This window comes from Sorex fumeus, unplaced genomic scaffold (assembly GCF_029834395.1).
Source record: "Sorex fumeus unplaced genomic scaffold, SorFum_2.1 ptg000093l, whole genome shotgun sequence".
Taxonomy (NCBI): Eukaryota; Metazoa; Chordata; class Mammalia; order Eulipotyphla; family Soricidae; genus Sorex; species Sorex fumeus.
The window spans coordinates 7778640-7806074 of record NW_026606150.1 but is presented as its reverse complement, the minus strand read 5'-3'; the positions used below and the strand labels follow the sequence as shown (position 1 = coordinate 7806074).

Genomic DNA, 27435 nt, shown 5'->3' with positions numbered 1-27435 from the left:
TGTGACCCACAAAGCAAATAAATAAATAAATAAATAAAACTTTGAATAGGATTTTCATTGAGTTTCATTTTCTGGTATTTTCTCTTAGCTCAAATCCAGAGAATATCCAGCAAGGAAGACTTTAAGGAAAGGGAGAGCCTGAAGCCCAGGAGGCAGAGGCCAGCCCTCGGGCATCACAGGAGACACGCAGGATGCAGGGTCAGGGCAAGGTCCATCTGTCGGAGCCGGAGGGACCCTCACCCAGACCCACACCCTGTGTCCCTGCTCAGCGGGGCTGTGGGGTCTCAAGCCAGAGTCGGGGGCAATGATGGTCCATCCCCGACCTCCGAGGCTGTCCCCGCCCCCAGCTCCATCCCACAGGGTGAGGCTGGTCGCAGGCCCAGCAGATGGAGGCTGAGTCCGCTAGCACCGAGGGCCTCTGAGAGCTGGACCGACAGGTCTGAGTCACCGGGCGAGCGCGGCACCAGCGAAAGGGCAGATGCTTCTCTTGCTGGCGTCCCCTGCCCTTAAGCCCTCTGCCAAGCGGCTACTCTAGCAGCTCCCAAATCCGGCTGTGGCTGGAGCAGCTGGGAGGGACCGAGCCACTGTGCCCGCAAGAGGACATGCGGGGACATCACGCACGGGGTCACTGCTGAGACCCCAGCCATCTCTCCCACGCTGCTCCCGGCACCTCCAACAACCCCCCTGCCCCCCGGCTGCTCCCCACACACAGGCCACTGCTGGACACACCCCAGGCCCCCAAGTGTCCCTGTCACAGCCCAGTCCTCCCCATGTGTCCTGCCAATGTCAGGGTTCCTGCCAGAAACCCCGCTGGGAAGGGCCGCGTCCTCGGGGCGACGCTGCAGTGGGGTCCCTCCATGAGACCTCACTGTGCTGAGGGTCCCCACTTTCACATTTCCCTGGAAACACGCTACTGGCCCTGCATGGGGGGGGTCCAGGGGGCACCCAGGGCCCCACAAGCCCAGCTGCTCCCCGATGTGGTGAGGTGAAGCAGATCTCGGGGACCCCAGGACTGGGTCTCTGAAGGGCAATGATGCAGCCGCGGGGCAGAAAGGGGAGAGGAGGGGGTGACCGGAGGGGCTGACCAGAGGGGAGGGGGCCTGGCAGGGGGAGCCGAGGCCCCCTGGACAGAGTGAGAAATGTCCCTGAGAGGAATGGCACCTTTACTGCGGCTCCCAGTACACCAGCAGTGCTGACGTGGGCTTCTCCTTGGGAGAGGCTGGGGCAGGCGGCATCTCGGCTCTGGGGGGCGTCCCCTCACGGGTCCACCCTCAGTACATGCCGTCCACCTCCTGCTGTTCGCCCCGCTCCAGCCGGAGAACCTGGAAGGAAGTTTGTGTGCAAATGGGGTCAGCAGGTCAGACTAAGGGTCAAGACGAGAGGAGGGGGGACAGCGGGAGGGGGAAGGAGACCATGAGGCATCACAACAGGTGACACGCCTCCTTTCCGGCATCTTCCACAACCATCTGCATGTCCTGGGCACTGCGATGCCGCCCTAACTTTGGGCGCTAACAGGGATGTAAGGGGAGGGTGGGGCAGTCCACTGGCAGAGCTGGGGGTGTCTAACCAGGGTGGGAGTGCTCAGGGCTGAACTGTCCACTTCCTGGCAGAGCTGGGGGTGTCTGACCAGGGTGGGGGTGCTCAGGGCTGGACTGTCCACTTCCTGGCAGAGCGGAGGTATCCATCCGAGATGGGGGGGGGCGTCCCTGACCGTATCTGCAGGCTTTGCAGGCAGGGCGGGGCTGGTCTCGGTGTAGAGAAAGGAGACAGGGGAGGTTGGAGAATGAGGGTCGCCTGAGCCTCACGTCTGAGGAGGGACCATGTGCAGCGTGTCCAGCTGCTCTGCCCATTCCCTCAAGCCCAGAACCAGTGGCCATAGCAGCACCCGCTGAGCCCTGCTCCATTCTGGGCAATGTCCCCTCCAGGAACAAGGTAAGAGGAAAGGAGAGGCAGTGTCCCTGAACAGCGTGACCACAAGTGCTGGACAGAATGACTGTCGAGTGCTAGAGTGACCGCAAGTGCTGAAGTGACCATGGTGCTGGACAAAATGACCGCGAGTGCTGGAATGACCACAGTGCTGGACGGGGCGACTGCAAGTACTGGATGGAGTGACCGCAAGTGCTGGATAGAGTAACCGCAAGTGCCAGATGATGACCCTGAATGCCAATGAGTGATCCTGGTGCTGGACAAAATGCCAGAAGTGCTGGATGGCGTGACCGCGAGTGCTTGACAATAACCATGAGTGTCAGATGCGTGATCACGAGTGCTGAACAGAGTGACTGTGAGTGCTGGACAGAATGACCACAAGTGCTGAGCAGAGTGACCACGAGCGCTGGCCCCACTGTGTGCAGGCGCTCTCACCTGCTGTTCGATGCAACGGGCCTGCCAGGGCCAGCCCGGGCGGTAGAGGAAGGGGCGCAGGTCGAAGCGGTGGTCGTCGGGGCTGTAGCTCTCAGCGTGGTAGGCGGGGGTCAGCGTGGTCATCTTGTGCCTGTTGGCCGAGTACTTGCCGAAAAACCGCATCACTTTGTCGGCCACCTGTGGGGAGCCGCTGATGCCAGGGCCTGTTCGCAGGACCCCAGGGGACTGGAGGGGCCCCATGGGATGCGGCCAGGGGAGCCCAGGGGGCCTGGGAAGGCGCACTGACCGGCCACTGGGCTGGGCTGACCACCAGCACAGTCACAGAGGGTCCCTGCACGCCCACCGCCGCCCACTCCCCACAGGGCAGCCGCATAGACACCCTCCACCCCTGCCCGGTACCTGGCGCGGGGAGCACTTGTTCCTCCACAGGGTGAGGAGTTTGCAGAACATGCTGTAGGGACCGGCCTTGGCCACCTTCCTGAGCCTCCCGAAGACCGACAGCTCCTCATACGTCATGCCCATGTCCTCCTGCGGACAGCAGCACGCGGCCACACTGGGTGATGGAGGTCAGTGCAGGGCTGGGCCCAACCCCCACTGCCTGGGCAGGGCCACAGGCAGGGCCACTGTGTGGGCGGAGCCACGGGGCATGGGCGGGGCTATGGGGAGTGGGTGGGGCTGCGGGACATAGGTGGGCAGGGCCAGGGGAGGTGGGAGGGGCCACGGGACGTGGGCGGGGCCGCGGGATGTGGGCGGGGCCTCGAGGTGGGTGTGTCCACGGGAAGTGCACAGAGCCGGGCGTCTGGGTCGGGACAATGAGCTGCCCCCCACGAAGCTGCACCCCTGGCTGTGGCCCCCCAAATCTGGGTGCTGTGCTTGTCATTACTCTTCATTTTTGATCTTTTTGAATGATGGTGGGCTTTTTTCCCCCCAAGTAAAGGCTCTTATTTTCTTTTAGGGGGCCCGGGACACACCTGGCAGTGCTCAGGGATCATTTTTGGCGGGGCTTGAGGGACCCTGCGAGTTGCCGGGGATCAAACCAGGGTCTGCTGCTTGTAAGTCGGTGACTCACCCTGTACTAACCCCCCACCCAAGACACTCATTGTTCTTTTCAATTCTTTTCGGCACTGCGGTTTGTAAACTTCCTGGCTGGGTTTCCGGCACCACGCCCTCCACCAGTGTCCCCTTCCCTCCACCCAGTGGCCCCACAACCCACCCACCACCACCACCACCAAGCTCTCAGTTCTCAGTTTGTGCGGAAAACAAGAGTCTGCCAAGGAATTGAGGTAAGCTCTCAAGTGAGGGGCAGGAGCGACAGCACAGTGGGGAGGGGCTTGCCTTGAGCGCTGCCCACCCGGGTTCCATCCCGGCATCCCATACGATGCCCTGAGCACGGCCAGGAGTGATCCCTGAGTGCAGAGCCAGGAATATTCCCCAGAGCACCACCAGGTGGGGCCCAAACACCAAAACAAAGTCCACGATCAGAGTCGGTGCCAGGCCCAGGAGGACAAAAAGAACGGGCCTGTCGCCAAATCCACCTGGAAATTCGAGGGACACAGAAAAGCTACAGCGATACTGGAAAGGAACCCACAGGAGGACCCACACCCAACTCGGGGCTGCGGACAGCACAGACGTGCAGGCGGAAGCACCAAGTCCAGGACAGACCCGCACCCCTGGGGAGGTGAGACCCGCTGCGGCCAGCGACCACAATCATCTGGACACCCTCTGCAAAAGGATGGAGTCGCAGCCCACCCAGGACCCAACACCAGGACCCCAGACAGAAGACACAGGAGCATGCCTTTGCGGCTCAAGGACGCTGGTGGGAGGGAGGCTGGTGCCCTGAGCTCCCACAGCCACGGCCATGGTGCCTCGGTCACTGCCCAGGGGCCCAACAGCACCAAAGCTGCCGCCACCACCCATGGGGCCCATTAGCGCTGCAGCTGCCCTGGCCAGCCACCAGGGGCCTGCGGGGCTCAGCCAGAGGGCCCCAAGCCCAGAGAGGCTGGGTCCGTCCGCCAGAAGTCAGCGTTGGCGCTGAGGCCAGCTGCCAGGCCCAGAGGGGGCACCAGGGCACCAGGGAGAGGGATCACCGCCAAGACACAGCCCACGTTACCTCGTCTGTCTGGGACACCTGCCCATTAGCCAAGGGCTCCAGCTCTGCGGTGGCCGGGGCAGCCAAGATCCTGCAGCCGAGATATGGGATCAGTCAGGATGGCGGCTAACATGCCACAGCTTTGGGGGTTGGCCCCAAACTGGCCATTCCGCACACAGGCCAGCTACCACCACCACTGACCCAGGTGTACAGGCCAGCGGCAAGCACAGTGGACAGTACACAGGCCAGCGGCCAGCACAGCTGAGCTGGTACAAAGGCCAGTGGCCAGCACAGCAGCCAGTACACAGGCCAGTGTCCAGCACAGAGGCTGGTACACAGGCCAGTGTCCAGCACAGTGGCCAGTACACAGGCCAGCTTCCAGCACAGAGGCCGGTACACAGGCCAGCGGCCAGCACAGCAGCCGGTACACAGGCCAGTGTCCAGCACAGTGGCCGGTACACAGGCCAGCGGCCAGCACAGAGGCCAGTACACAGGCCAGCAGCCAGCAGAGTGGCCGGTACACAGGCCAGTGTCCAGCACAGCTGAGCTGGGCACACAGGCCAGCATCTGGCACTGAGAAGCTGGGCAGTCCACTCTGGTCTTTCCAAAGGGCATGGACATCCACCAGTTTTACGGCCTGGAGGACCGAGGCTAAGGGTGAGAACCATAGCTGCATTTCCCACCAAGGATCCAGTGACAGTGGTCAGACACTGCCCACTGGACGCCACGAGCATGTCCCTCATGGTTATCGAAAGCGTATCCACACGGCCAGAGAGATAGCACAGCAGGGAGGGCATTTGCCTTGCACATGGCCAACCTGGGTTTGATTCCTGGCATCCCATGTGGTCCCCCGAGCACCACCAGGAGTAATTCCTGAGTGCAGAGCCAGGAATAACCCCTGAGCATCGCCGAGTGTGACCCAAAAAGAAAAGGGAAAAAAAAAAGGCGTATCCAGGGTCTGGAGCAATAGTACAGTGTGGAGGGCGCTTGCTTTGCATGCGGCCAACATGGGCTCGATCCCCAGCATCCCACGTGGCCTTCGGCACCTCTGGGAGAGATTCCCCGAGGAGGAAGCCCTGAGCATCGCCGGATGTGCCCCCTCTCCCCCACAAAAGAAGCGTCTCCAGACACTGCCCAGTGGGGGACAGGACAGAGGTCTGGCCAAGGTCTGTGGCAGGTTCTTTTCCCCAGGAGTCGGAGCAATCGTCAGAGTGAGGGTGATCGGAGCCAGGGTCTGTCAGGGGGACGGGGGCAGGGGGGGAGGGTGCGGCAGGGCCGGGCGGGGTGCCCTCACCTCTGCAGGGCAGGCAGTGGGAATCGCTCGGCACAGAAGCGTATAAAGGTCCGCAGGTCTGTCTTGCTGATGCCGCCGATGGGGTTGATGTCAGCGCTGGAGCAGTCGTACTTGGTCAGGTAGCCCAGGAGACTGTGGGTCAGGGGGACACTTGGTTTCTGGGCCGCAGACTCCCTGACAGGGACACCCACCCTGACCCTGAGGACTTGGTTCTCCCAGGGCAGCCAGAAACCAGGCCCTGCCGAGGGGCACAGGGATGTCTGGGGGGCCTTGACAGGCAGGTCCCTCCAGAGAGGGCCCTGGGTCAGGACAGACAGGGGTCATGGGGTCCTCAGACAGGGAGAGGCCATGCATGGCGAGGCCATGCCAGTGGTGTGCCATGGTGTAGACAGAGCCTGAACCTCAGCCACACTGGTCAGCACCAGCACCTGGAGAACCTCCCCAGGCTGGCAGGAGGGTGACCCTCAAAATACCCATCTCTATCTGGATGGGGCATGGTCCTGGACGCTGAGGGACCCTGACGTGCACCTCAAAGACCTGAGAAGAGGGAAGGGGGCCAGATGGTCAGGGTACAAGGACATGGGAGGGCAGATGGACGGAAGCTGGCTGTTGAGGCGAACAAACACTGGCTGAGTGCATGGGTGGTGGAGACATGGGTGAGTGGATGGTGGGTGATTGGATGGATGGGTGGGTGGGTGAGTGGGTGGTAGATGAGGGTGAGTAGATGGATGATGGGTGGATGGTGGATGGATGGTGGGTGGGTGGATGGATGGATGGATGGATGGATGGATGGATGGATGGACGGACGGACGGACAGGTGGGTGGATGGATGGATGGATGGATGGATGGATGGATGGATGGGTGAGTGGGTGGTAGATGAGGGTGAGTAGATGGATGATGGGTGGATGGTGGACAGGTGGATGGGTGGATGGGTGGGTGGGTGGATGGATGGATGGATGGATGGATGGATGGATGGATGGACGGATGGACGGACAGGTGGATGGGTGGATGGATGGGTGGATGGGTGGGTGGATGGATGGATGGATGGATGGACGGATGGGTGGATGGGTGGGTGGATGGGTGGATGGATGGATGGATGGATGGATGGGTGGGTGAATGGGTGGGTGGATGGTGGATGGATGGATGTGTGGATGGATGGATGGTGAATGGATGGATGGATGGTGGATGGATGGATGGATGGTGGATGGATGGATGGATGGATGGTGGATGGATGGATGGATGGATGGATGGTGGGTGGATGGATGGATGGATGGTGGATGGACGATGGATGGACACTGGATGAACGATAGTGTGGGATAAGTGGGTGAATGAATAGTGGGTGGATAGTGGGTAGGTGATGGACAGTGTGGATAACAGATGGTTCGACAGAAGCACAGCCGGTAGACAGAGTGATAAGAGATGAAAAGAGGAATGCATAACAATTAGAGGATTTAAAACCCAGCTAAGAAGCAACTCAGAACAGTGCAGAGAAGATCTGCGTGGAGCAGGGGCTCATGAAGGCAATGAACATGAAGCTAGTGAAGGGGTCCCTGTAGCTCCCTATGGGGGTCCGGCAAACATGGGAGAAGCCCCGAATTGTCCCTTAACAAGGAGCCGTGTGAGAATTTCTAGCCTAGATCAAAACTGAGCTGCCTGGTTTGGAGGTGAAAGCTGCTAAAGAGGAAGTGAGAGGTGGGAAGGAGTGGAGTCGGAGAAAGAAGCCGAAGAAAGAAGGACGACGAAGCAGGGCCGAGCGGGTGCTGCCCTCCTGCTGGGTCACCGGAAATGCAGGAGCAGGACAGCACAAGACACAAGTGCCATGACGGGGTGTGGGGAACAGCCAACCGCCTCTCGCCAATCCAGACAAGGCAGCAGGGGTCCCTGCTTCCTCCAGAGCACACGCCGCAGGGATCAGAGCTACACCCCGGGATCAGGGCTGCACCCAAAGGTCAGGCTACACCTGCAGGGATCAGGACTATACCCTCAGAGATCAGGTTTACACCGGCAGGGATCAGGACTACACCCGCAGGTCAGACTATACCCACAGGTCAGGCTACACCCACAGGGATCATGGCTACTCCCGCAGTCACAGCTGCACCTGCAGAGCCCAGAGCTCCTGCTGGCCGGCCACACGCACCTCTCGTCCACGTTGGCGGAGCCCAGCACGAGCAGCCCACCCGGCAGCCCCCGAGACCAGAGGCTCAGCTGGGCGAAGAGGTAGGCAACAACCATCCGGATCCGGGCCTGGACGACAGGAGGCAGGCGTCACCCTGAGCAGCGGGAGCAGAGGGCGAGCTGGGGACAGAGGGCGCCCCACCCACACAGCTCGGCAGGACGCTCCGGCACAGCCCCACGGAGAGGCGCTTCCTGAGCGTGGGGCCGAGAGCAGGGTCAGGGTCCCGCGGCCTCTCCTGGACCATCCCCAGGAGCTCAGCAGTGGCCATTGGCCCAGAAGGGCCCAGCAAAGCCAGCCAAGGGGACGTCCCTCGCCAGGGCTGTTTCTGGAGGGCGCAGGAGGCCACTCCAAGGGGACAGAGGCCAACGGCTGCAGCCCCAGACTCCACTGGAGAAGTCCAAGAGACAGGAGACCCCTGGGCTCTCAAGACAGACACACACTCACACCCGCCACACACGCACACACACCCCCATGCACATACTCACACCCCCTCACGCATGCACACACCCACACACACACACACACATGCTCACCCACATACATGCACACACACACTCACACACAAACTCGTGCACACTCATGCTCACACACACGCTCACACACACACACTCATACCCATGTACACACTGCACACCTGCACGTCTCAGATCCTCCCCGGCGCAGCCCCACACACTCACCTGTGCGCTCATGGCAACCACATGGGGGCACACTTAGATCACAGATGTGTACAGCCCAACTCTCTCCACTCTCACACTCCTGCACACACACACACATGCTCACTCACCACTCACATACACACACACACACACACACACGCTCCTCGGCCACAGCTGACATGCACACACACGCTCTGAGACTCCCACACAACCACGTGCCTACCTCCCTTGGATGCTCTCTCCAACACGCATGACAACATGCAAACACACACACACACACACATGCGGGCCTCAACAGGGGGCTGCGAGGAGGGCAGGGGACTTGCTGCCCCCGGACACTGTACCCCCAGACACTGCGCCCCCCCAGACATTGTGCCCATGGACAGCGCTCCCCCGGACACTGCGCCCCGGACGCTGCACCCCAGCCCTGGTGCCCCGGACACCCCGCGGGGCCGCACCTGTACGTTCTGCAGAGCCAGGTTCTCCCTGCTGCTTCCCCCCAGAACCGCGAACTTGGGGTATGTCCCCGTCACCAAGCTGAAGATGCCCACGATGGCCTTCACGGCCGGCTCAATGCTGAGGCCCACATGGTGGCTGCAAGGAGAGGGCTGTGGCGGGTAAAGAGGACCCCCACGCGACCCCGCGCCCAGCCCAGGGCCCTGAGCCAGCCTGGCCCTGCGCCCTGCACCCACCCTGGCACTGAGGAGCCGCTTCTGGGGGACGCGCTCAGGGTTTCTTGCTCTGACCAAGTTCCCTCGGGGCAAGTCCCCCAGAGCCAAAGCGGCCCAGCCTGTCCCACATGGCGGGCAGAGTCGGGCACGGGGCTTGGGTGCCCCTGCCCCGCCCCCATCCACTCAGACTGGGACAGAGTGGCCGGGCTCCAGGCACCCCGCCCTGCCCACTCACCTCCCAATCTGCTGGGCCAGCTCGGCCGCCCTGGAGCGTGTCTCCTCAGACGAGTTCTCGCTGGCCATGTAGCAGGTGGTCAGCAGGCGGCCACACAGCTCCCGGGGGTCCTGAGGGGTGTAGCCCGTCTGGTTCACGAGGGCGCGGACATCAGACAGCACGTCCTGGTCTGAAAGTCACTGGGTCAGGGGCAGCAGCCACCCACAGACCGTACCCCTCTCACCACTCCCTGAGGCGGGTGCCTGCAGCCCAGCCATGCAGTGAGGCCCTGGGGCCCCCGGGGACCCCTTCCTGCCCCGCACGCACAGCACAGCCGGCTCCGTGGTGCAGGGGTGTAGCCACGGCAGGAAGAGCCAGGCGTGGCCTCCAAGCTGGACCCCGAAGCTGCCTGGACACAGGTGCCTGCAGGTGACCCGAGGCCTCCCCGAAACCCCTCGGTCACTTCCACCCTGCACCCCGTCCCACCCCCATCCCCACCCCGGGTCTCACCCCCAACCCCGGCCCGCATCCCCCCCTCCCAGACAGACGCCACCTACTTCCACTCCGCACGGCCTCGCAGACCAGGTGGCACATGGAGTAGACGAGGCAGGCGGTGGCCGCGCTGTCCAGCCCCCCGCTCAGGGGCAGGAAGAACCCCGCCTGGAAGGCCAGCACAGAGGGTGAGCAGGGCGGAACCCCAGCCCAGACCCTGCGGCAGGGCCCGAGCCTGAGGATCCCCCCAAACCCAGTATCTGAGGATCCCCCCACAGACCCCGAGCCTGAGGATGTCCCACAGACCAGACCCCATGTCTGAGGGTCCCCCTACCCCTACAGATGTGACTGCTGCAGCCAGGCCCCCGGCACTGACCAGGGAGCTGCCTACACTGTCCAGAGGCTGCGACCGAGGCTGGACCCCCACAGTACGTCAGGAACATGGGGTCCGACTCAGTCACCGCTCAGCTTCCTGCAGGACCCCACAGGCAGAGCTGGACATTGGGCGCCCTCCGGCCCCCGGGTTAGAGCTGGACACTGGGCACCCTCCAGCCCGGGTAGGCAGAGTGCAGAGGTGACGATTCTGTTCTCTGCAGTGCCGAGGTGACAGCCGCCAAGCAGGCAGGGATGGCTCAGTGGCGAGCACGGGCACACCGCAGGCCTGAGAACACACGCCTCTGGCTTGCTTGTTCACCACCTACCCGACCTGCAGGGACACGCACAGGCCCTCTGTGCAAGCGCCCTTCCCCCCTCCCCCTGCTCAGAGCACCCTGGTCTCCGTCCAAAGGCCCAGCCACCTCTCCGGGGGCACAGAGCAGGAGCACAATACTGGCCCGACGCCCTTGGCCCTGTTACCCTGTTGCTGTCCAGGTACGGGAGAGATCTTCCATTTTATCATGATGGTGGGGACACCACCCCACCAAGCAAAACTCCGGAAATTCCACAAAATTGCAAATCAATGAGAAGTTGATAACAACAACCAGAAAAGTTTGTTTTTTCTCAATCTGTCTTTTGTGATTTACGGGTCTACAAAACTTAAAAGCTAGTAGTATGACTAGTGGTGCTCTGATAATGTATTTTAGAGCTTACATGAAGAGGTAAGTCCACCAAATACATAATTCACTAGCTGAGATGGGGGCCCACAAGCCCAGCACTGAACCTCTAGTTCTACCCCTGGGCCCCTACCCCAGAGGGCATCTCCGTGCACACCAGTCAGGTGTGGGTGACACTACACCCACGTGTGCGACCCTCGGCTGGGAGCATACAATCAGGGCTGTGAAGGTGGCTCAATGGTCAGCGCACACCTTGCACCTTGCATGGGTGAGACCAGGTCTGCAGCCTGAAACTGACTTCAGGAAGTGCCCAGTCCCCAGGGAAATGCACAGTCCCCAGCCATGGTGACAACCACACAGAAAAAGAAAAGAAAGAAAATCGCCAACCGTCCATGGCCAGGGCAGGACAAGAAGCGCAAATCTTACCTGCCGGCTGCGCCGCAGAAAGTCCCAGAGCCAGCACGCGGGTCCCAGGCTGGGGGGCAGAGCGGGGGTCAGGGGGCCCTGCTGGCCAGGCACCTCATGGGGCGGGGTGCTTAGGAGGGGAAACTGAGGCCGCACCTGATCTCCTCGCCCACGCTGTGGTACTGCCACTCGAGGGGCTCAGACAGCGGCACCAGCAGGTCGTCGTGGCACGAGAGGGCGAAGTCCACCTTCACCCGCGGGTACGGGCTCACCCTGCTGGCCTGTGCGTGGATGGGTAGGGGGTCGGGGCTCAGGGTGCGCGCGAGGCCTCCTGCCCACCCCCGCTGAGCCTCGGAGCACCCGAGCGGACTCTGGAGACCCCCGTGCCCCCGAGCAGAACTCTGCAGCCCCCACATACGCCTGGTAAAGCTCTGGGGGCCCCAGACAACTCAGAGGAGACCCCGAAGGCCCCAAGCTCCCTGGTGTCTGGGACAAGACTTTGAACAGGTGGTGCACCCCGACTGTGACCTGGTGACCCCAGCATGGCTGCCCCCCAAGTGTGACCCGGTGACCCCAGCACAGCTGCACCCCGACTGTGACCCGGTGATCCCAGCATGGCTGCACCCCAAGTAGGGCCCAGGGACCCCAGCGGTGCCACCAACCCAGGCCAAGCAGTGAGCCGGCCCACCCCCTGGCTAAGGGCCACTGGAAACGGCCCCCAGCCCCAGCAGTGCCTGGGAGAAGCCGCAAGCCCAGCCCCAAACCCCAGGGCACCCCCTGTGCCACCCCAGATTCCTGAGGCAGGAGCAGGCTCCAGGCATAGGCCGAGACCACCCACGGGCCAGGGGGATGCAGCCTGATGCCCAGCCGGGGGCAGGAGCACCTCTGGGACACAGGGCCAAGGGACAGCACAGAGGTCGAGCCCGTGTGTGCAACGGTCCAGACACCGCACAGACAGCGGGGAAGCAAGGCCTCGGGACTGGGGACGGGGGAGTGCGAGGGGCAGAGGGGGCCGGGCTGGTGGAGTGCAGCGCCTAGGAACAAGCGAGGACCCTCCACAGTGCCCCCGAATGGCCCGAGAGTCCCACAGCCCGAGGTCTCCCAGCAGCCCCTGGGAGCCGCCAGCACTGACCGCCAGGCTCCGGGACGAGATCTCGGCCCGGTAGCTCCTGACGTCCTCCAGGTCCAGCGTGGCCGTGAGCACTTCCTGCAGGGGCGGGGTGGGGAGAAGGCGGGGCTGCAGGGAGTCGCAGGGAGGGCCAGGGAGGGGCCTCACCCCCGATTCAGCCCTCCCAGGACCCACTGAGCTGAGGCACCTGCCAGGCACCACGGGGTCTGCTGGGGCTGTCTCGCAGCTCTCCTCATCACACACACACACATTCACACATACACACATACACACACACTCACACTCACACACACACATCACACACACATACACACCACACACACACCACACACACCACACACACTCATACACACATTCACATTCACTCATATTCACAACACACACACACACCACTTACACCACACACTCACATACACACCACACACTCACACACACCACACATACACCACACACTCACACCCCACACACATACACACTCACACACAAACCACACATACCACATCTACACACACACCCCACACACACCCCCCCCACACACACACACACACATGCACACATACACACAGCTGTTTGCCTCGGAATGTGACTTTAGGATGAGACAGCCGGCGCTGCTGCAGCCGTGCTGTGACCACGAGGAAAGTTAACCTCAGAAGGAAGTGAGCACCGAGAGAAAGCATATGGGAGAGACAGTGAGCAGGGTGACAGCACCCTAGTGCCGGCGTGAACGGGTTACCTGTGTCATGGGAGGTGACACCGCCCTGCTTTTGAACCAGCTAGGCCTGGGGTTCTGCCCCTTGCAACACAGGGCAGGGGAGCGGGGCCTCACCGGGAGAGGTGACTCCTCTCCTGAGCAGAACAGGTTTGAGAGCACCGTCTCACACACATGCAGGGGAGGCGGCAAGCAGCTGTGCCCAGCAGTGTGGGCGGGGGCGGGGCCGGGCCGGGGCACGTACCACGTCGTCCAGGGAGAACTGGGCGCCCTGGGCGCACACGCGGCCGTTGATGGCGACCAGGGCGCAGCCGTCATAGTAGAGCCGGTCCCCGTCACAGCCCTTCTGGTTGGCCAGCAGGTAGATGCCGCCGTTCTGGAGAGGAGGAGGGCGGCTGGGTGGGCTCTGAGCCCACCGCCATGGCACCCCACCCCACAGGTCCCGGGGAGGGGAGTCGGCCCAGCCCCAGCCGCATGCGGGGGACTCAGCAGCCAACAGCCACCACCTTCTATCGGACTTCCAGGCCCAGACAGGCTCCGTCTGCGTGGACTGGGGCTCCAAGAGGGCCGGTGTCCACCCCCAGGGGAAGTCGACACTGCCTCAACTATCCCGGGAGCCCCTCGCTGGGGCACCACACCCGGAGGAGCAGCCAACTCGGGGCGTCCCCACGCGCTGCCACGCGGCCAGGGACAAGCCTCACGGGCTGCGCTGGTCACCTCGGCCCAGTGGGCAACTGGAAGGCTGGTGTGAGCCCAGCGGCCACCCAGCCACCAGGGGCCCCGTTTCCCACCCTTGAGAGTAAGGCTTGCAGCAGCAGCCCTGGGGTCCCGGGAGATGCCGGGGTGACGGGGAGGGGCGAGGGGAGCATGTCCTTGGGACCTAGGTCAGGCCCACCCAAGGGACGGGGAGTCAAGGGCAGGATACAGCACTTCCGGGCTCAGAAACGAGTTCCTCATGTACCCTCCCCCACACTCACCCCTCCCCCATGCCCACCCACCCCCATACTCACCCCTCCCCCACTCGCCTCTCCCCATACCCGCCCCTCCCCTGTACCCACCCCTCCCCTCATCGCAACCCTCCCCCACACTCACCCCCGCCCCCACCCCATGCCCACCTTGGCAGTGGCGGCTGTCACCAGCTCCACCCTGGCATGGGCCTTTCGAAGCACGTGGTGACTGCCCGAGGCATTGGTGAAGATCTCCACGCCGTCCAGACCCATGTCCACATGCGGGCTGCAGTCAAGAGGCCGGCTGAGCCCCCTAGTCCCCCAGGGCCCCAGGGCTCAGGCAACCCCGACCTCTCACTGGGCAAGGGCGGGCAGTGGTGGCGCAGGCAGCTGACCTGTGCGGCGTCCACAGCTCCTCACAGATCTCACTCCCGATGCAGGAGTCGCGGGTGGCCAGCACGGCATCTCCGAAGGGCACTGTCTCCTGCGGGTGGAGCATGGGACCAAGACGTGGGGACGCCCACGTCACTCACACACTCCGGAAGGTGCCGCCAGGGGCCCTGCCTAGACCCCTGCTGCCTACACACAGGACATCCTGGCCGGGACCCAGCACTGACCAGTCACCACAGTTGCCACCCGACTGGCCTCAACCACACCCTCGAGAGCCAGGACCGGGCTGCCCGACAGTTCACCCGTCCACGGTTAACGTTGGCCCACACTGGCTGTGTCCACTGCAACTGTCAGGGTCAGTCACCAGCCCCCACTCATCACAGCCAGTCACACCATCACTCCGGGCTGGCACCCTGGGCTGAAAGGGCAGGGGCAGTGGCCCGCCTGGTTCCCGACACCCCCCTTCATGTCTCAGCACCCCCCTATCTGCTGTCCTCGTTTTCCCTGTGCTGCCAGCTCCAATCTCCTGTCCCTTTGTCCCAGAAGGATCCCGGGTGCCCGCAGCCTGTCCACAAGGCGACTGCACGGGAGCGTCCCCAGACACTCACCTGGTGGGTCAGGGCCTGGATCATCCGCGGGAGGAAGTACTCCTCGGTTTGCCTGGAGGGGAGGCACCGCATGGGCGAGCAGAGGGTCAGTGGCTGGACACCACTCCACGGAGCACAGAAGCAGAGCCCAAGAAGGGGCCAGGCCACGCCCCTCGCACCCCTCCCCCAGGCCTGGCCCCCGGGTCCCTGTGCAGAGCCTGGGCTCTGTTCTCTGGACCCCTGTCCAGATGGGACGTGAGCTCAACCGAGCAACGCGCCCCCGGGGCCCAGGAAGTATGAACGCGCCCCTCTCTGCATGCATGGGGCTCGGAAGGGACCCTCAGCACACAAAACCACACACGCTGATGAAAGCAGCCACACTACCATGTCAGGACTACAAGTCAGAACCACAGTGACTCCAGCACACGGGAGCGCTAACTCACAGCCAGCTCGGGGCCTTGCCCCAAGCCCATAACTCTCACCATCACTCACCCACGAACACGGCTTCCAGGAAGCCAGCACAGCGCCCAGCCGCGGGGCCAGTTCTGACACACTCCAGCACAGTGCCCAGCCACAGGGCGGCACTCTGGCCAGGCCTGGTTCCCCTAAGGCAGCATTTCCCAGTCTTTTGAGGCTTGGCCTGTGTCTTCTGCCTCGGATTCCTCTGAGGTCCCAAGCCCACAAAGGTGTTCTCTGTCCGTCTTCCAGACTCATGTAACATCTTTCCCTCGGAAGGCCGACCCCTTCCACAACACCAGCGGTGGGTGCTGTCTGCAGCCATACCCCTCAGCTCTGTTCCTGCTGCGCTCTCCCCGTGTGCCAACTCGGGCCGTCCCACCAGCGGTGCACGCGGACCCACACGCGGCCACTCAGTCACAGAAGCTGCTCCAGAGCCCAGACTGCTGGACAGAAACGGTAGCCAAGGGGTCTGCCTCTAGCACTGCGTTGACACCCCCTCGGCCAACGGGCTGAGTGCTCGCTGCACACGGGAGGCCAGGCTCAGCCCTGCACTGCACGCTCCCCTGAGCACTGCTCAGAGCCAAGAGCACCCCTGGGTGGGGCCAAGAAAAGAAATTAAAAAAAAAAAATCAACTGCTCACCAATGTGCTTCTAGAGATTCTAGAAGCCAGTTCCCAGCTGAGGACCCCTCCCCAGCCCCTTGCAGGGGACAGCGGGCAAAGTCACCCACGTTTCTGAACACTGAACAGATGCATCCACCAGAGGGGCCCCCACCCACCCTCCACCCCACCCCACCGCCATGGCCCACCACCCTAGTGCAGGGTGGCCCCCAACCCTGCCGCGGCCAAGCTCTGCCTCTAGCTCTCAGAGTGATGCAGGAACCAGGAACGTGAGTAACTCATTCCAGGAAACCACAGATGTGAACGCCTCATTAATCAGGGCAGAACAAGTCTGACCAGGCTGTGTGAGCAGAAACCAAAAGGACGCAAGAAGATGAAGGAAGTCGGTGCGAGGCCTGAAGCTGACTGTACCAAGTGTTAAGTGGAACACAGTGTGTCAAATGGAAATTATCCGCCCGAGAGCAATGCAGCAAGGAACAAACGTGTCAGAACCCTGTGTGAACTGTGTGGGATGCTGACACTTCCAGCAGCAGTCGAGTAGATCTGCATGCGGAAGAAACCTGCCTGCCTCTCAAACTTTCAGGCAACACCTGCTTCTTCTTTCTTTTTTTTTATTAGCGAGACACCATGAGGTACAGTTGTAGACTTGCAAGTTTTTGTGCTTGGGTTTCAGTTATACAATGATCGAGTACCCATCCCTCCACCAGTGCCCATTCTCCACCACCAATGATCCCAGTATCGCTCCCACCCCCCCATCCCTCCCCCCACCGTCTCCCCCAGTCCCACCCCGCCTCTGTGGCAGGACATTCCCTTTTGTTCTCTCTCTCCTTTTGGGTGCTGTGGTTTGCAAAAGAGACATTGAGTGGCAGTCATGTTCGGTCAATAGTCTACTTTCAGCATGCATCTCCCATCCTGGGAGGATCCTTCCAACACCTTTACTTGGTGCTCCCTTCTCCATCTGAGCTGCCTTTTCCCCTTGCATGTGCGGCTGGCCTCCAAGCCATGGAGTGAACCTCCTGGTACTTATCTCGGCTATTCTTGGGTAACACCTGGCAAAATTCCACAATTAGAGCAGCGTCAGCTCCGCCAAGCTTCACCTTTAACACTCAGGGCAACGCCCCCTCAGCCAGGCTCCACCTCCAGCACTCAGGGCAATGCCCCCTTAGCAGACTCCGCCTCCAGCACTCAGGAAAACGCCCCCTCAGCCAGGCTCCGCCTCCGGCACCCAGGGAAACGCCCCCTCAACCAGGCTCCACCTCCAGCACTTAGGGAACGCCCCTTCGGCCAGGCCCCGCCTCCAGCACTCAGGGAAACGCCCCCTCAGCCAGGCTCCGCCTCCGGCACCCAGGGAAACGCCCCCTCAACCAGGCTCCACCTCCAGCACTTAGGGAAACGCCCCTTCGGACAGGCCCCGCCTCCAACACTCAGGGAAACGCCCCCTCAGCCAGGCTCCGCCTCCGGCACCCAGGGAAACGCCCCCTCAACCAGGCTCCACCTCCAGCACTTAGGGAAACGCCCCTTCGGACAGGCCCCGCCTCCAACACTCAGGGAAACGCCCCCTCAGCCAGGCTCCGCCTCCGGCACCCAGGGAAACGCCCCCTCAACCAGGCGCCACCTCCAGCACTTAGGGAAACGCCCCTTCGGACAGGCCCCGCCTCCAGCACTCAGGGCAACGCCCCCTCAGCCAGGCTCCGCCTCCGGCACCCAGGGAAACGCCCCCTCAACCAGGCTCCACCTCCAGCACTTAGGGAAACGCCCCTTCGGCCAAGCCCCACCTCCAACACTCAGGGAAACGCCCCCTCAGCCAGGCTCCGCCTCCGGCACCCAGGGAAACGCCCCCTCAACCAGGCTCCACCTCCAGCACTTAGGGAAACGCCCCTTCGGCCAGGCCCCGCCTCCAACACTCAGGGAAACGCCCCCTCAGCCAGGCTCCGCCTCCGGCACCCAGGGAAACGCCCCCTCAACAAGGCTCCACCTCCAGCACTCAGGGAAACGCCCCCTCAGCCAGGCTCCGCCTCCGGCACCCAGGGAAACGCCCCCTCAACCAGGCTCCACCTCCAGCACTTAGGGAAACGCCCCTTCGGACAGGCCCTGCCTCCAACACTCAGGGAAACGCCCCCTCAACCAGGCTCCACCTCCAGCACTTAGGGAAACGCCCCCTCAGCAGACTCCGCCTCCAACACTCAGGGAAACGCCCCCTCAGCAGACTCCGCCTCCAACACTCAGGGAAACGCCCCCTCGGCCAGGCCCCACCTCCAACACTCAGGGAAACGCCCCCTCAGCAGACTCCGCCTCCAACACTCAGGGAAACGCCCCCTCAGCAGACTCCGCCTCCAACACTCAGGGCAACATCCCTTCGGCCAGGCCCCGCCTCCAACACGAAAGAACGCCCCTCCCCTTTTTATAGCCAAGCTTTACACCACTCCCCACCCCCACAATCATCCACCTCCCGTGTCCACAACAACACCTACCCATGGGCATCCGGGAAGCCCTGAGCTGCAGGGCTCCACACTTAGAAACCCCCAGACTGGTGAGGGGTTCCACGTGTGAGCTCGGAGCTCCAGCGAGTCACCGATGACCATGCAGGGTCTGTGAGCTCCTGACCACAGGGCAGGGCTGGGCCAAATGCCCCACGCCTCAACAGACACAGCCCGGGGACGCAGGACTCACCTGCTCCGGGACCAGGGGGTGAACCAGCGCAGCTCTCGGTAGTTGCCCTCGTTGGCCAGGGCCATCTTGGGTCTGATGAGCAGGATCTTCCTACAAGCGGAAACGGGGCTCCTGAGACCACCAGGTGCCAGGGCAGCCCCCACCCAGGCCTGGGGGCTGCACCACCCCCTGATGTATGGGTGCCCCAAGCCACTGCCCCTCATACCTGCAGGTGCTGGGCCCGTGAGGCCGAGCCACCCTGGGGCTTCCAGGAGCTCCCCAGGGACCTGGGCACCAGGGGTCAGGCAGGTCCCTCTGCGCCCCTCCCCCCCGCCCCCGGCCACCTACCTGTTGAGGAATATCACCCTGCAGTTGTAGCGGACATTACGGTGCATGATGGGCCTGCAGAGAGAGGCGTCCTGCTGCCTCCTGGATGCCGTCCACACCGGGCACTCCCCATCGCCCGGGTCCCTGTGCCACTTGCCTTCTTCCACACAGACCCCTGCAGCTACACCACAGGCCTGCCATCCCCACCTCTGCACCAACTCTACCAGTGCCGCCCCCATGACACCTCCCGGCCTACCTAGACCCCCCTCTGTCCCCACACCCACATCACACCTATGTCCCCTGAGACAGTGCATGGAGAGGAATCATACATGCCTGTTCCTCTGGGTCCCCCAAACACCTACACTGGACCTCACGGCCCCTCCCCATGCTGTGGAAACACACAGGAGGCAGCCAGCCCATGCCAGGCCCTCCCCAAGGTCAGGGTCAGTGAGATCAGCTGCCCACGGTGTCCGGCCACGGAAGGTGCTCACACATCGGGGAACTGAGGAACTGCTAATCCAACAGAAACTCTTCGGGAGCTGCCCCTCAGGTGAGACGGAAGCACAAGCGTCCCCAGAACACCACACCACCACCGCACACATGCACACACACACACACACACACGCATTCACACACGCATGCACGCACACAGGGGTGCTGGGCCCACCCTGTCCTGCACAGGTGGTACTTACATCCCCACATCACAGATGATGTCTTGCGTGACCGGAGCCTCCAGAAGGGCCGCGAGGACTTGAAAGGAGTGCAGGAGGGTGTCTGACTCGTAGTAATGGTCCCAGCACCCATAGCCACTGTGGAGGGAAGGGCAGCGGGGCTGAGGCGGGAGTGGCCGGGCGGCTCATCCGGCAGTGCAATGCTCGGCGGACTCAGGTCAGTCACCTGCAAGGCGGGTCCCCTGCCCACTGTGCCCTCTCTCTGGCCGGGGGCTTGAGAGTCTCCTGGGGGACCCCACTGAGGCACCAAGGTCAGAACCGCGGCTGGAAATGAAGAAACGGTAGTCCGAACCTTTGATCTTCATTGCAAGCTACAGTACATTTTCTTTCACATCAAAAAGATTTGGGTGGGACTGGAGCAATAGCACAGCGGGTAGGGCATTTGCCTTGCATGCGGCCAACCCGGGTTCGATTCCCAGCATCCCATATGGTCCCCTGAGCACCGCCAGGTGTGACCCAAAAAGCAAAAAAAAAAAAAAAAAGATTTGTGTGTTTGGGGTTTCGTTTTCCTTTTGGGTTTTGGATTCTTTTTTAGGGTGTTTTTGTCTTTTGGTTTTGGAGTCACACCTGGTGGTGCTCGGGACTCACTGCTGGGTCTGCACTCAGGGACCCTGGCAAGTTTGGGGACCATATGTGGCACTGGGGGAGTCATACCAGCTTGGCCGCATACAGGGCAAGTGCCCTACCCGCTGTGCTACTGCTAAGGCCATTTGTTCTTTGTTTTGGGGGCCACAACCAGTGGTGCTCAGGGTTACTCCTGGCTCTGTGCTCGGGGATCAGTCCAGACATGCTCAGGGACCCCTACACAGTGCCAGGGATCAAATCCGGGTGGGTTGCATGAAAAACAAGCATCTGTGAATAGGACCTTGCTTGGGGAAAGAGACTGCACAGGGCTAGTGAAGGGTCTTGAATACGAGAGGCGGAAGGGGTAAGGGGCAGACTGGGACCCCCCCAGACCAGGAAAGACGGAAGGGGGGAGGGGCAGGCATATGCCTTGTCCATTCCGCCTTACTCCTCCCCTGTCACAAACACCCAGGGAACTGTATCTGTCCTCAGCATATTTCAGTTTTGGTCCTGGCCTACATCTTGCTTGGACCAGTTCGGATCCTGACCCAGGTTCACTCCCTGGCAGCCTGAGAGCACCAGGGCTGAGCCCTAAGCACAGAGCCCGGAGTCAGCCCTGAGCACTGCCAGGAGGGGTCCAAGGACAAAACATAAATAAATGCAGGCAGCCAGGGTTGGCCCCCGGGGCCCTCGCTCTCTGCCATAGGGGTGGGACCCCTGCCCAGCAGACACTGGAAGTCTCTGCTCAGTAGAGAAGCCTGGGTCCTCTCCTGCCTCAGTTTCCCCTCTGGATATGTGTGGAGAGCCCAGCTCAGATCCACGTCTAACTCTGACCCACCGCTGGCACACATGATGCCCTCCGATGGGCGTGGCGACAGGGGGGCATCGGGGAGAGCAGTGGCGGGAGAAAGACTAGGACAGAGGCAGAAATGAGTGCGGGGCCGAGCCTGTGCCTGGACACTATGAGGGGGGACCAGCAGGACCCAGGCCCACCCCAGGCCACGGCGGCAGGGAGATACAGAACACCCAGCAGCTCTGGAACAGAGGGCACTGGGCAGAGGGCACTTGGGCACTCCCGGCCCTCGGCAGCCCAGAAGCCCACACCCTGACGTCATGGCAACAGTCTGGGCCGAGAAGTCGGGGTTCACCACTGAGAACTCAAGCCCCCCGGAGAGGATGCGCTGGAAGGCAAGCAGGGCCCGCGCATGCGCGCAGAGGGCGGAGATGCAGGGACACGGGACCACCCAGGGGTAGCGGGGGCTGCCGAGCCCAGAGAGAGCCAGGGACGCTCCGAGGGGGCTATTTCTGACAAGGAACTAGAAGCGAGTGGAGGAATGGCTTTCCTGGGTCTTCCTGGTGCCCAGAGGGCTGAGTGCGACCCTTTCAGGCCAAACTGGACACGGCAGAGCTGGGAGGGGGCGCAGGGGCGAGTCAGCCCAGCGCTCCGGCACCCCAGGGGTCTCAGGCCCCAGCCACGCTATGTTGGCTCATGCCTGGCAGTGATCAGGCCCTTCTCGGGCTTCTAGATTTTGGTGGTCTCCTTCCTCACCTGGGGCCTGTGTACACTGAGGCTGGCGCCTCACCCGTTCCCCCTCTCACCCCACGCCCACCACACACACCCCCCTCAGTGGGGGCTCTGTTCTTACCATATTTCCAGCTCTGGTCCGAGCCTGTATCTTGCTCCTCTCTGCTTGGCAATTTCAATGCCTGTGTATGAGGGAGAGAAAGAGGCACCAGCTCAGCCCTGCATGGGACGGACCAGGAACCGGGCCTGAGCCTGAGGTCAGCAGGGTGGGGGGGCCAGGGAGTGCTAGCCTTGCACACCCCCAGCCTGAGTTCGATCCCAGCACCCCAGAGCCCAGCCAGGAGTGATCTCTGAGTGCAAAGCCAAGACTAAGCCCTGAGCACCGCCAGGTGTGGCCCCCAAATGAACAAATAAATAAATCAGCCAACGAGGGCCACCTGGAACCCTGCTTCCATCTGTGGGGGGGAGAAGGAGGGCTGGGGGTGAGCCCCGCACAAAGGCCAGGGAGGGGGTGGTTCCCCTCTGCTGGTCCCAGGAGACAAAACACCTGGGGAGGTGTCTTCCCTGATGGAGACCAGCAGCTCAGCCTGGGAGGAGGGAGCAGCAGTCAGGACCCCAGCGCCCGCCCCCTCATCAACATCAGGTGAGCTCTGCAGCTGGCAGGAGGGGACAGAAGGACGGAGCGATTAAAAGGACAAAGGTCAGACATGGGGCTGCCTCTTGGCAGGAGGCTGCCCCTGGGTGAGGCCACCTTAGAGGCCACCTCCGGGGCCAGGACCAGCCCTGGGGACCTCCTCTGGGTTCAGGACCAGCCCTGGGGACCTCCTCCGGTCAAGACCAGCCCAGGGGACCTTCTCTGGGGTTCAGGACCAGCCTTAGGGACCTCCTCTGGGGGCCAGGATCAGCCCTGGGGATCTTCTCTGGGTTCAGGACCAGCCCTGGGGACCTCCTCTGGGCTCAGGACCACCCCAAGGGACCACCTCTGGAGTTCAGGGTGGCCTCTGGGGGTCACACCCGCAGCAGTCCCATCCCAGTGCGAAGTAGCCAGTGCCTCTAAGCCCGCAGGCACACCCCTTCTCTGCTACTCCAGCGGCCACCAGCAGAGCTGGGCAGCAGCAAAGACCGCCCCACCTCGGGACAGGCGGGGCAGCTCAGCTCCACGAGGGCCCAGGCGCCCCAGGTAGCCTCAGCCCTCGCCCTGCCCCCTCGGCCGGAACAGGGTCCCTGGCACCGCACGCGCCCACGCCCACCCCGCCGGGCACCAGGCACTCACGTGGTCGTGGACACTCGCAGGACCTTATCTGTCCCCACACCCTGGGCTACAGGTTCCTCCGGGGCCAGGCGGGGCGGGCGTGTGTCGTCCACCCAGCCAAGCCCGGCCCGAGCGGGGTCCGCGCCGCTGTCCCTCCCCGCGGGCACCCGCCGACCCCACTCACTCTTTAAAATCCTCTGCAAATTGCCCTCGAAGTCCAGTGCCCACTGGTTGAGCGCGCAGGTGGCCACGGTCACCTTCCGGCCCATCCTGGACGCGGGGCGGGGGCGGCGGGCGGCGGGCAGCGGGCACCGGGGTCCCACCCAGGGGTCCCAGCTAGGCGGGCAGCGGGGTCCCAGCGAGGTGGCCAGCAGCGGAGCGGCTCCTTCCCGGTCGCCCCGCCCCGCCGGGCGAGCGCGCCGCTGATTGGCCCCGCAGGGCCGCGCCCTCGGGCCCCGCCCCCAGGCCCCGCCTCCATTCGGTTGGCCCCGCCCCAGCCGCCCGCGCGCCTGCGCACGAGCGCCCGGCGCGCCCCGGGCCCGCCCCCGGCCGCTGCTCTTTGCCCGGGCCGGGGCGTCCTTGAGCCGGCCGGGCGGGCGGGGCCAGGTACCCCGGCGGCCTGCAGCCCTCGGAGCTGGCGCGCGCTGTCCGGGGCAGTCGGCCTTCCTCTTGCAACACCGGAGACAATGTTTCCTTTCTGCAATCGGGCGCTCCTGGCTAAGATCTGATTCTTCCACCAATCAACTCACAGACGCGCCCGCAGGACAGCGCGGGCTGATGCTGGGCTGGGCTGCCCTGCTGGGCTGCTGGGCTGCTGGGCGCTTGCCTGGACCAGGCTCTGTCCCAGGCTTCCCTCCCACCTGCGGCTGGCAGCCAGCCCTCTCCCAGGCTTGCGGTGTCCACCTCCCAGGCATGCCTAGGGGACACGTTTCCACCAAGGACTGGCCCTCCACCTCGGAGGTGTTTTCTCTTTTCTTTTTTTTAATTATTATTCTTTTAATAGTGAGACATCATGAGGTACAGTTGGAGACTTACACATTTTTGTGCTTGGGTTTCGATTATACAATGATCAAATGCCCATCCCTCCACCAGTCGACGTGTTTTCTCTTTAAATTACTTTTTTTTTCTTTTTGGGCCACACCTGGTGATGCACCAGGGCTACTTCTGGCTCTGCACTCAGGAATTACTCCTGGCGGTGCCCGGGAGATCATATGGGATGCTGGGAATCGAACCCAGGTCGTTTGTGTGCAAGGCAAATGCCCTACCCACGGTGCTATCTCTCCAGCCCCTAAGTCCCTCTTGTTAAAGGGAGGCTCGTTAGTGATGGGCAGTTTGCAAAACTCCAGGAAAGCATAGGAATCCTTCACATTTCCAGTAATATGCCTTTCCCCGGCCCCAAGGGTCCTTCAGACATCCCTCAGTTCTTTGGGGGGGGTCTCTACTCAGATACGTCCCACCAACAAGGGCTGGTGGAGGCCTGGGGCAGGAAGGAGCAATTCTTCCGAGTCCAGTAACAACAGAACGTAAACCGGTACTCAGAGAAGGATGGAAAGAAAGGTCTCAGCGAAAGGAGAGGTCTGTTAGACTGCTTAGGCGCCTGGCAGTGAGTTTTTCCAAAGTAACAAAATCCAGATGTGAATGACAGAAGTCAGGTGTCACACCCGAAAGCAGCGGGGAAGCACCCACTGGCAGAAACAAAAGGTTGTGCAGTCTTATGGGAAGGGGGGGCGGCACCGGCTCGTCCTTCACGCCCTACCGAGGTCACGAGTTGCCCCCCATGAGCAGCTCTCCGGCACAGCCATAACACCAGACGCACAGAAACCAATCTCTAAATTATCTGGCTCTTTGCAGAAATCCAAAATTGTGTGGCCACTTTTGCGGCCGTGTGACATTATATGATTCTCATACCAGCTCTAGAAAACAAAGTACTCCACAATGCCTTTTCAGCAATTCTGATTGTTGGGGGGGGGGGGGGGAATTCTAAACAATAATGGTGCATCTTTTGTCGAAATGATGAATGTAATCAATGTGGAGAAGAGTTAAGTAGAAATCATCTGCCTCACAGGCATTGGGAGGGGTGGGAGGGGGGTATATTGGGGTTCTTGGTGGTGGAAAATGAGTACTGGTGAAGGGAGAGGTGTTTGATCATTGTATGACCGAGACTTAAACCTGACAGCTTTGTAACTTTTCCCACAGTGACTCAATAAATAAGAAAAAATAAAAAAAACAAAAAAGTAAAAAATAAAAAAGAATAGGAAAGAAGGGACTGAAGAGAGAGTGTGGGGGGGGGGGAGCAGGCACTAGCCTTGCACACAGTCAAACCCAGGTCTGTTCCTAATACCACGTATGACCCCTCCAGCACTGACAGGGGTGGTCCCTGAGCACAAAGCCAGGAGTACCCCCACCAAGGCCGGCCTGGGTGTGCCCCCAGCCCCTCCCCCACACATACCCCAGAAAGTGTATGAATGACTCCCCAAAACTTCCAACTCTCCCCTGGATTTCCTATCAAGATTCTCATCTACTCAGAAAGCATCAAGTGGGGGCAGTCCCGGGACCCCCACAGAAAGGGCTGCAGAGGAAAGAGGGGAGAGTTTTCTATCTTGGGAGTCACCCACGTTTCCAATTAGAGGCGCTCTGACTGTGTGCCCTCGGCTCTCTCCCCTCGGAGAACCCCACCTGCTCTGAACGCATTTTTCTCCTCCCTCCTCCTGCTTCTCTCACAGCTTCCTTCTCTCTGTTGCCTTCCTGAGATTCTTTGAGGACAGACGACAGACCCAAGAGAGAGCCGGGGCCCTGGGCAGAGCCTGGACTGGCCTTCCTTAACTTCCCTAGTGTGGAGACTCAGTTCTGCTTCCTGAAGACAGGGCGGACCTTGGCACAGCTGGGGCACTGGGCTGCCGGCCCTGGAGTCTGTGCCATGTGGGAGCAGACTTCTCCTGTCCAAATCCCCAGGGTCACCATTGTGGCGGTGACCAGATCGGTCCCTTGGTGCATTCAGGAGGGATGGAGAAGCGGGTCACAGGATGGGCCGGCAACATTTTCCTTGAAATCAGACAGGAAAAGTGTAAGGGTGGGGGGCCAGGGATTGGCCTGGGTTTGGTTGAACTTCAACATGGGTTTGGCTGAACATATCACGATCACGATCATCCTGTTGTTCGTCGATGGCCTCGAGCAGGCACCCGTAACATCTCCTTCATCCTACCCTGAGATTTTAAAAAGTGCCATATTCAAGGTTCTTTCAGGGTTAGGAGAATGAGACCCATCATTGTTACTGGTATTTGGCATATTGGGTATGCCACGGGGAGTTTGGCAGAGTCTGCCGTGTGGGCAGGTTACATTCGGTAGCCTGCCAGGTTGTCCAAAGTGAGAATGAGATAATAAGATCTTCCCAGAGCTGAGTTTCATAGTCTCTGGGTCTTGGCCGTTGATGATATTACACGGTGCCAGGGGGCCAATTGGTGGGTGTGACCCCTGCCTACTGGAAGATGGAGGATCTGGGTGGCGGATGCTCAGCCCCGATCCGAGCAGGCTTGGAGGTCTCAGTCCTGGGACCCGCATGCCTGTGTTCTAGGCCAGCACTCCATCTCAGGGACCCCAGCACTCTGGATTCTGGTCCCCAAAAACTCTCTCTTCTTGTTTTGCTGCTCTGTGAACCAGCTTCCAAGCCTTGGTTGGGTTGCACAGAGACCCCCTCCGGCGTCTGGATATCCCTGGGCAGAGGGAACGGGACTGGGGGCTGGGATTAACTCTAGTTGCCCCTCAGAAATAGCTCCAGAGTGCTGAATCTACTGAATATCCATGAAATCAACCTGCTCTGGGGCATTTAAGTCATTCCTGCTGGCTCTAATTAATACAAAGAACAAATTACTGAGATATATTGGTTTTTTCTTTCCTTCACTGGTGATCCATTTAAACAATCATTACATTTACTTTTTATTTATATTTAGAGTTGTTTTGTATAAACTCTGTATGAACACTGAGCAATAGCACGGCAGGTAGGGCATTTGCCTTGCACGTGGCCAACTGGCCGACCTGAGTTCGATTCCTCCGCCCCTCTCGGAGAGCCATGCAAGCTACCAAGAGTATCTCGCCCGCACGGCAGAGCCTGGCAAGTTCCCCGTGGCGTATTCAATATG

At 61.6% G+C, this 27435-nt stretch overlaps 1 protein-coding gene across 1 annotated transcript; it reads right to left on the bottom strand.

Moving 5' to 3' along the window:
• Positions 1–65: 65 nt before the first annotated feature.
• NADSYN1 (NAD synthetase 1) lies at positions 66–23679 on the bottom strand. Its single transcript, XM_056131819.1, has 21 exons — positions 23484–23679; positions 22169–22229; positions 19920–20036; positions 19249–19302; positions 18922–19011; positions 15194–15245; positions 14591–14679; positions 14364–14481; positions 13493–13624; positions 12543–12617; positions 11567–11691; positions 11432–11480; positions 10019–10121; positions 9483–9651; positions 9035–9170; positions 7882–7988; positions 5745–5876; positions 4472–4541; positions 2761–2889; positions 2362–2538; positions 66–1322 (listed from the first exon to the last, which is right to left on the bottom strand). Exons 1-21 carry the CDS (start codon positions 23566–23568, stop codon positions 1272–1274), a joined length of 2121 nt encoding a protein of 706 aa, XP_055987794.1. The 5' UTR covers positions 23569–23679; the 3' UTR covers positions 66–1271.
• Positions 23680–27435: the final 3756 nt, after the last annotated feature.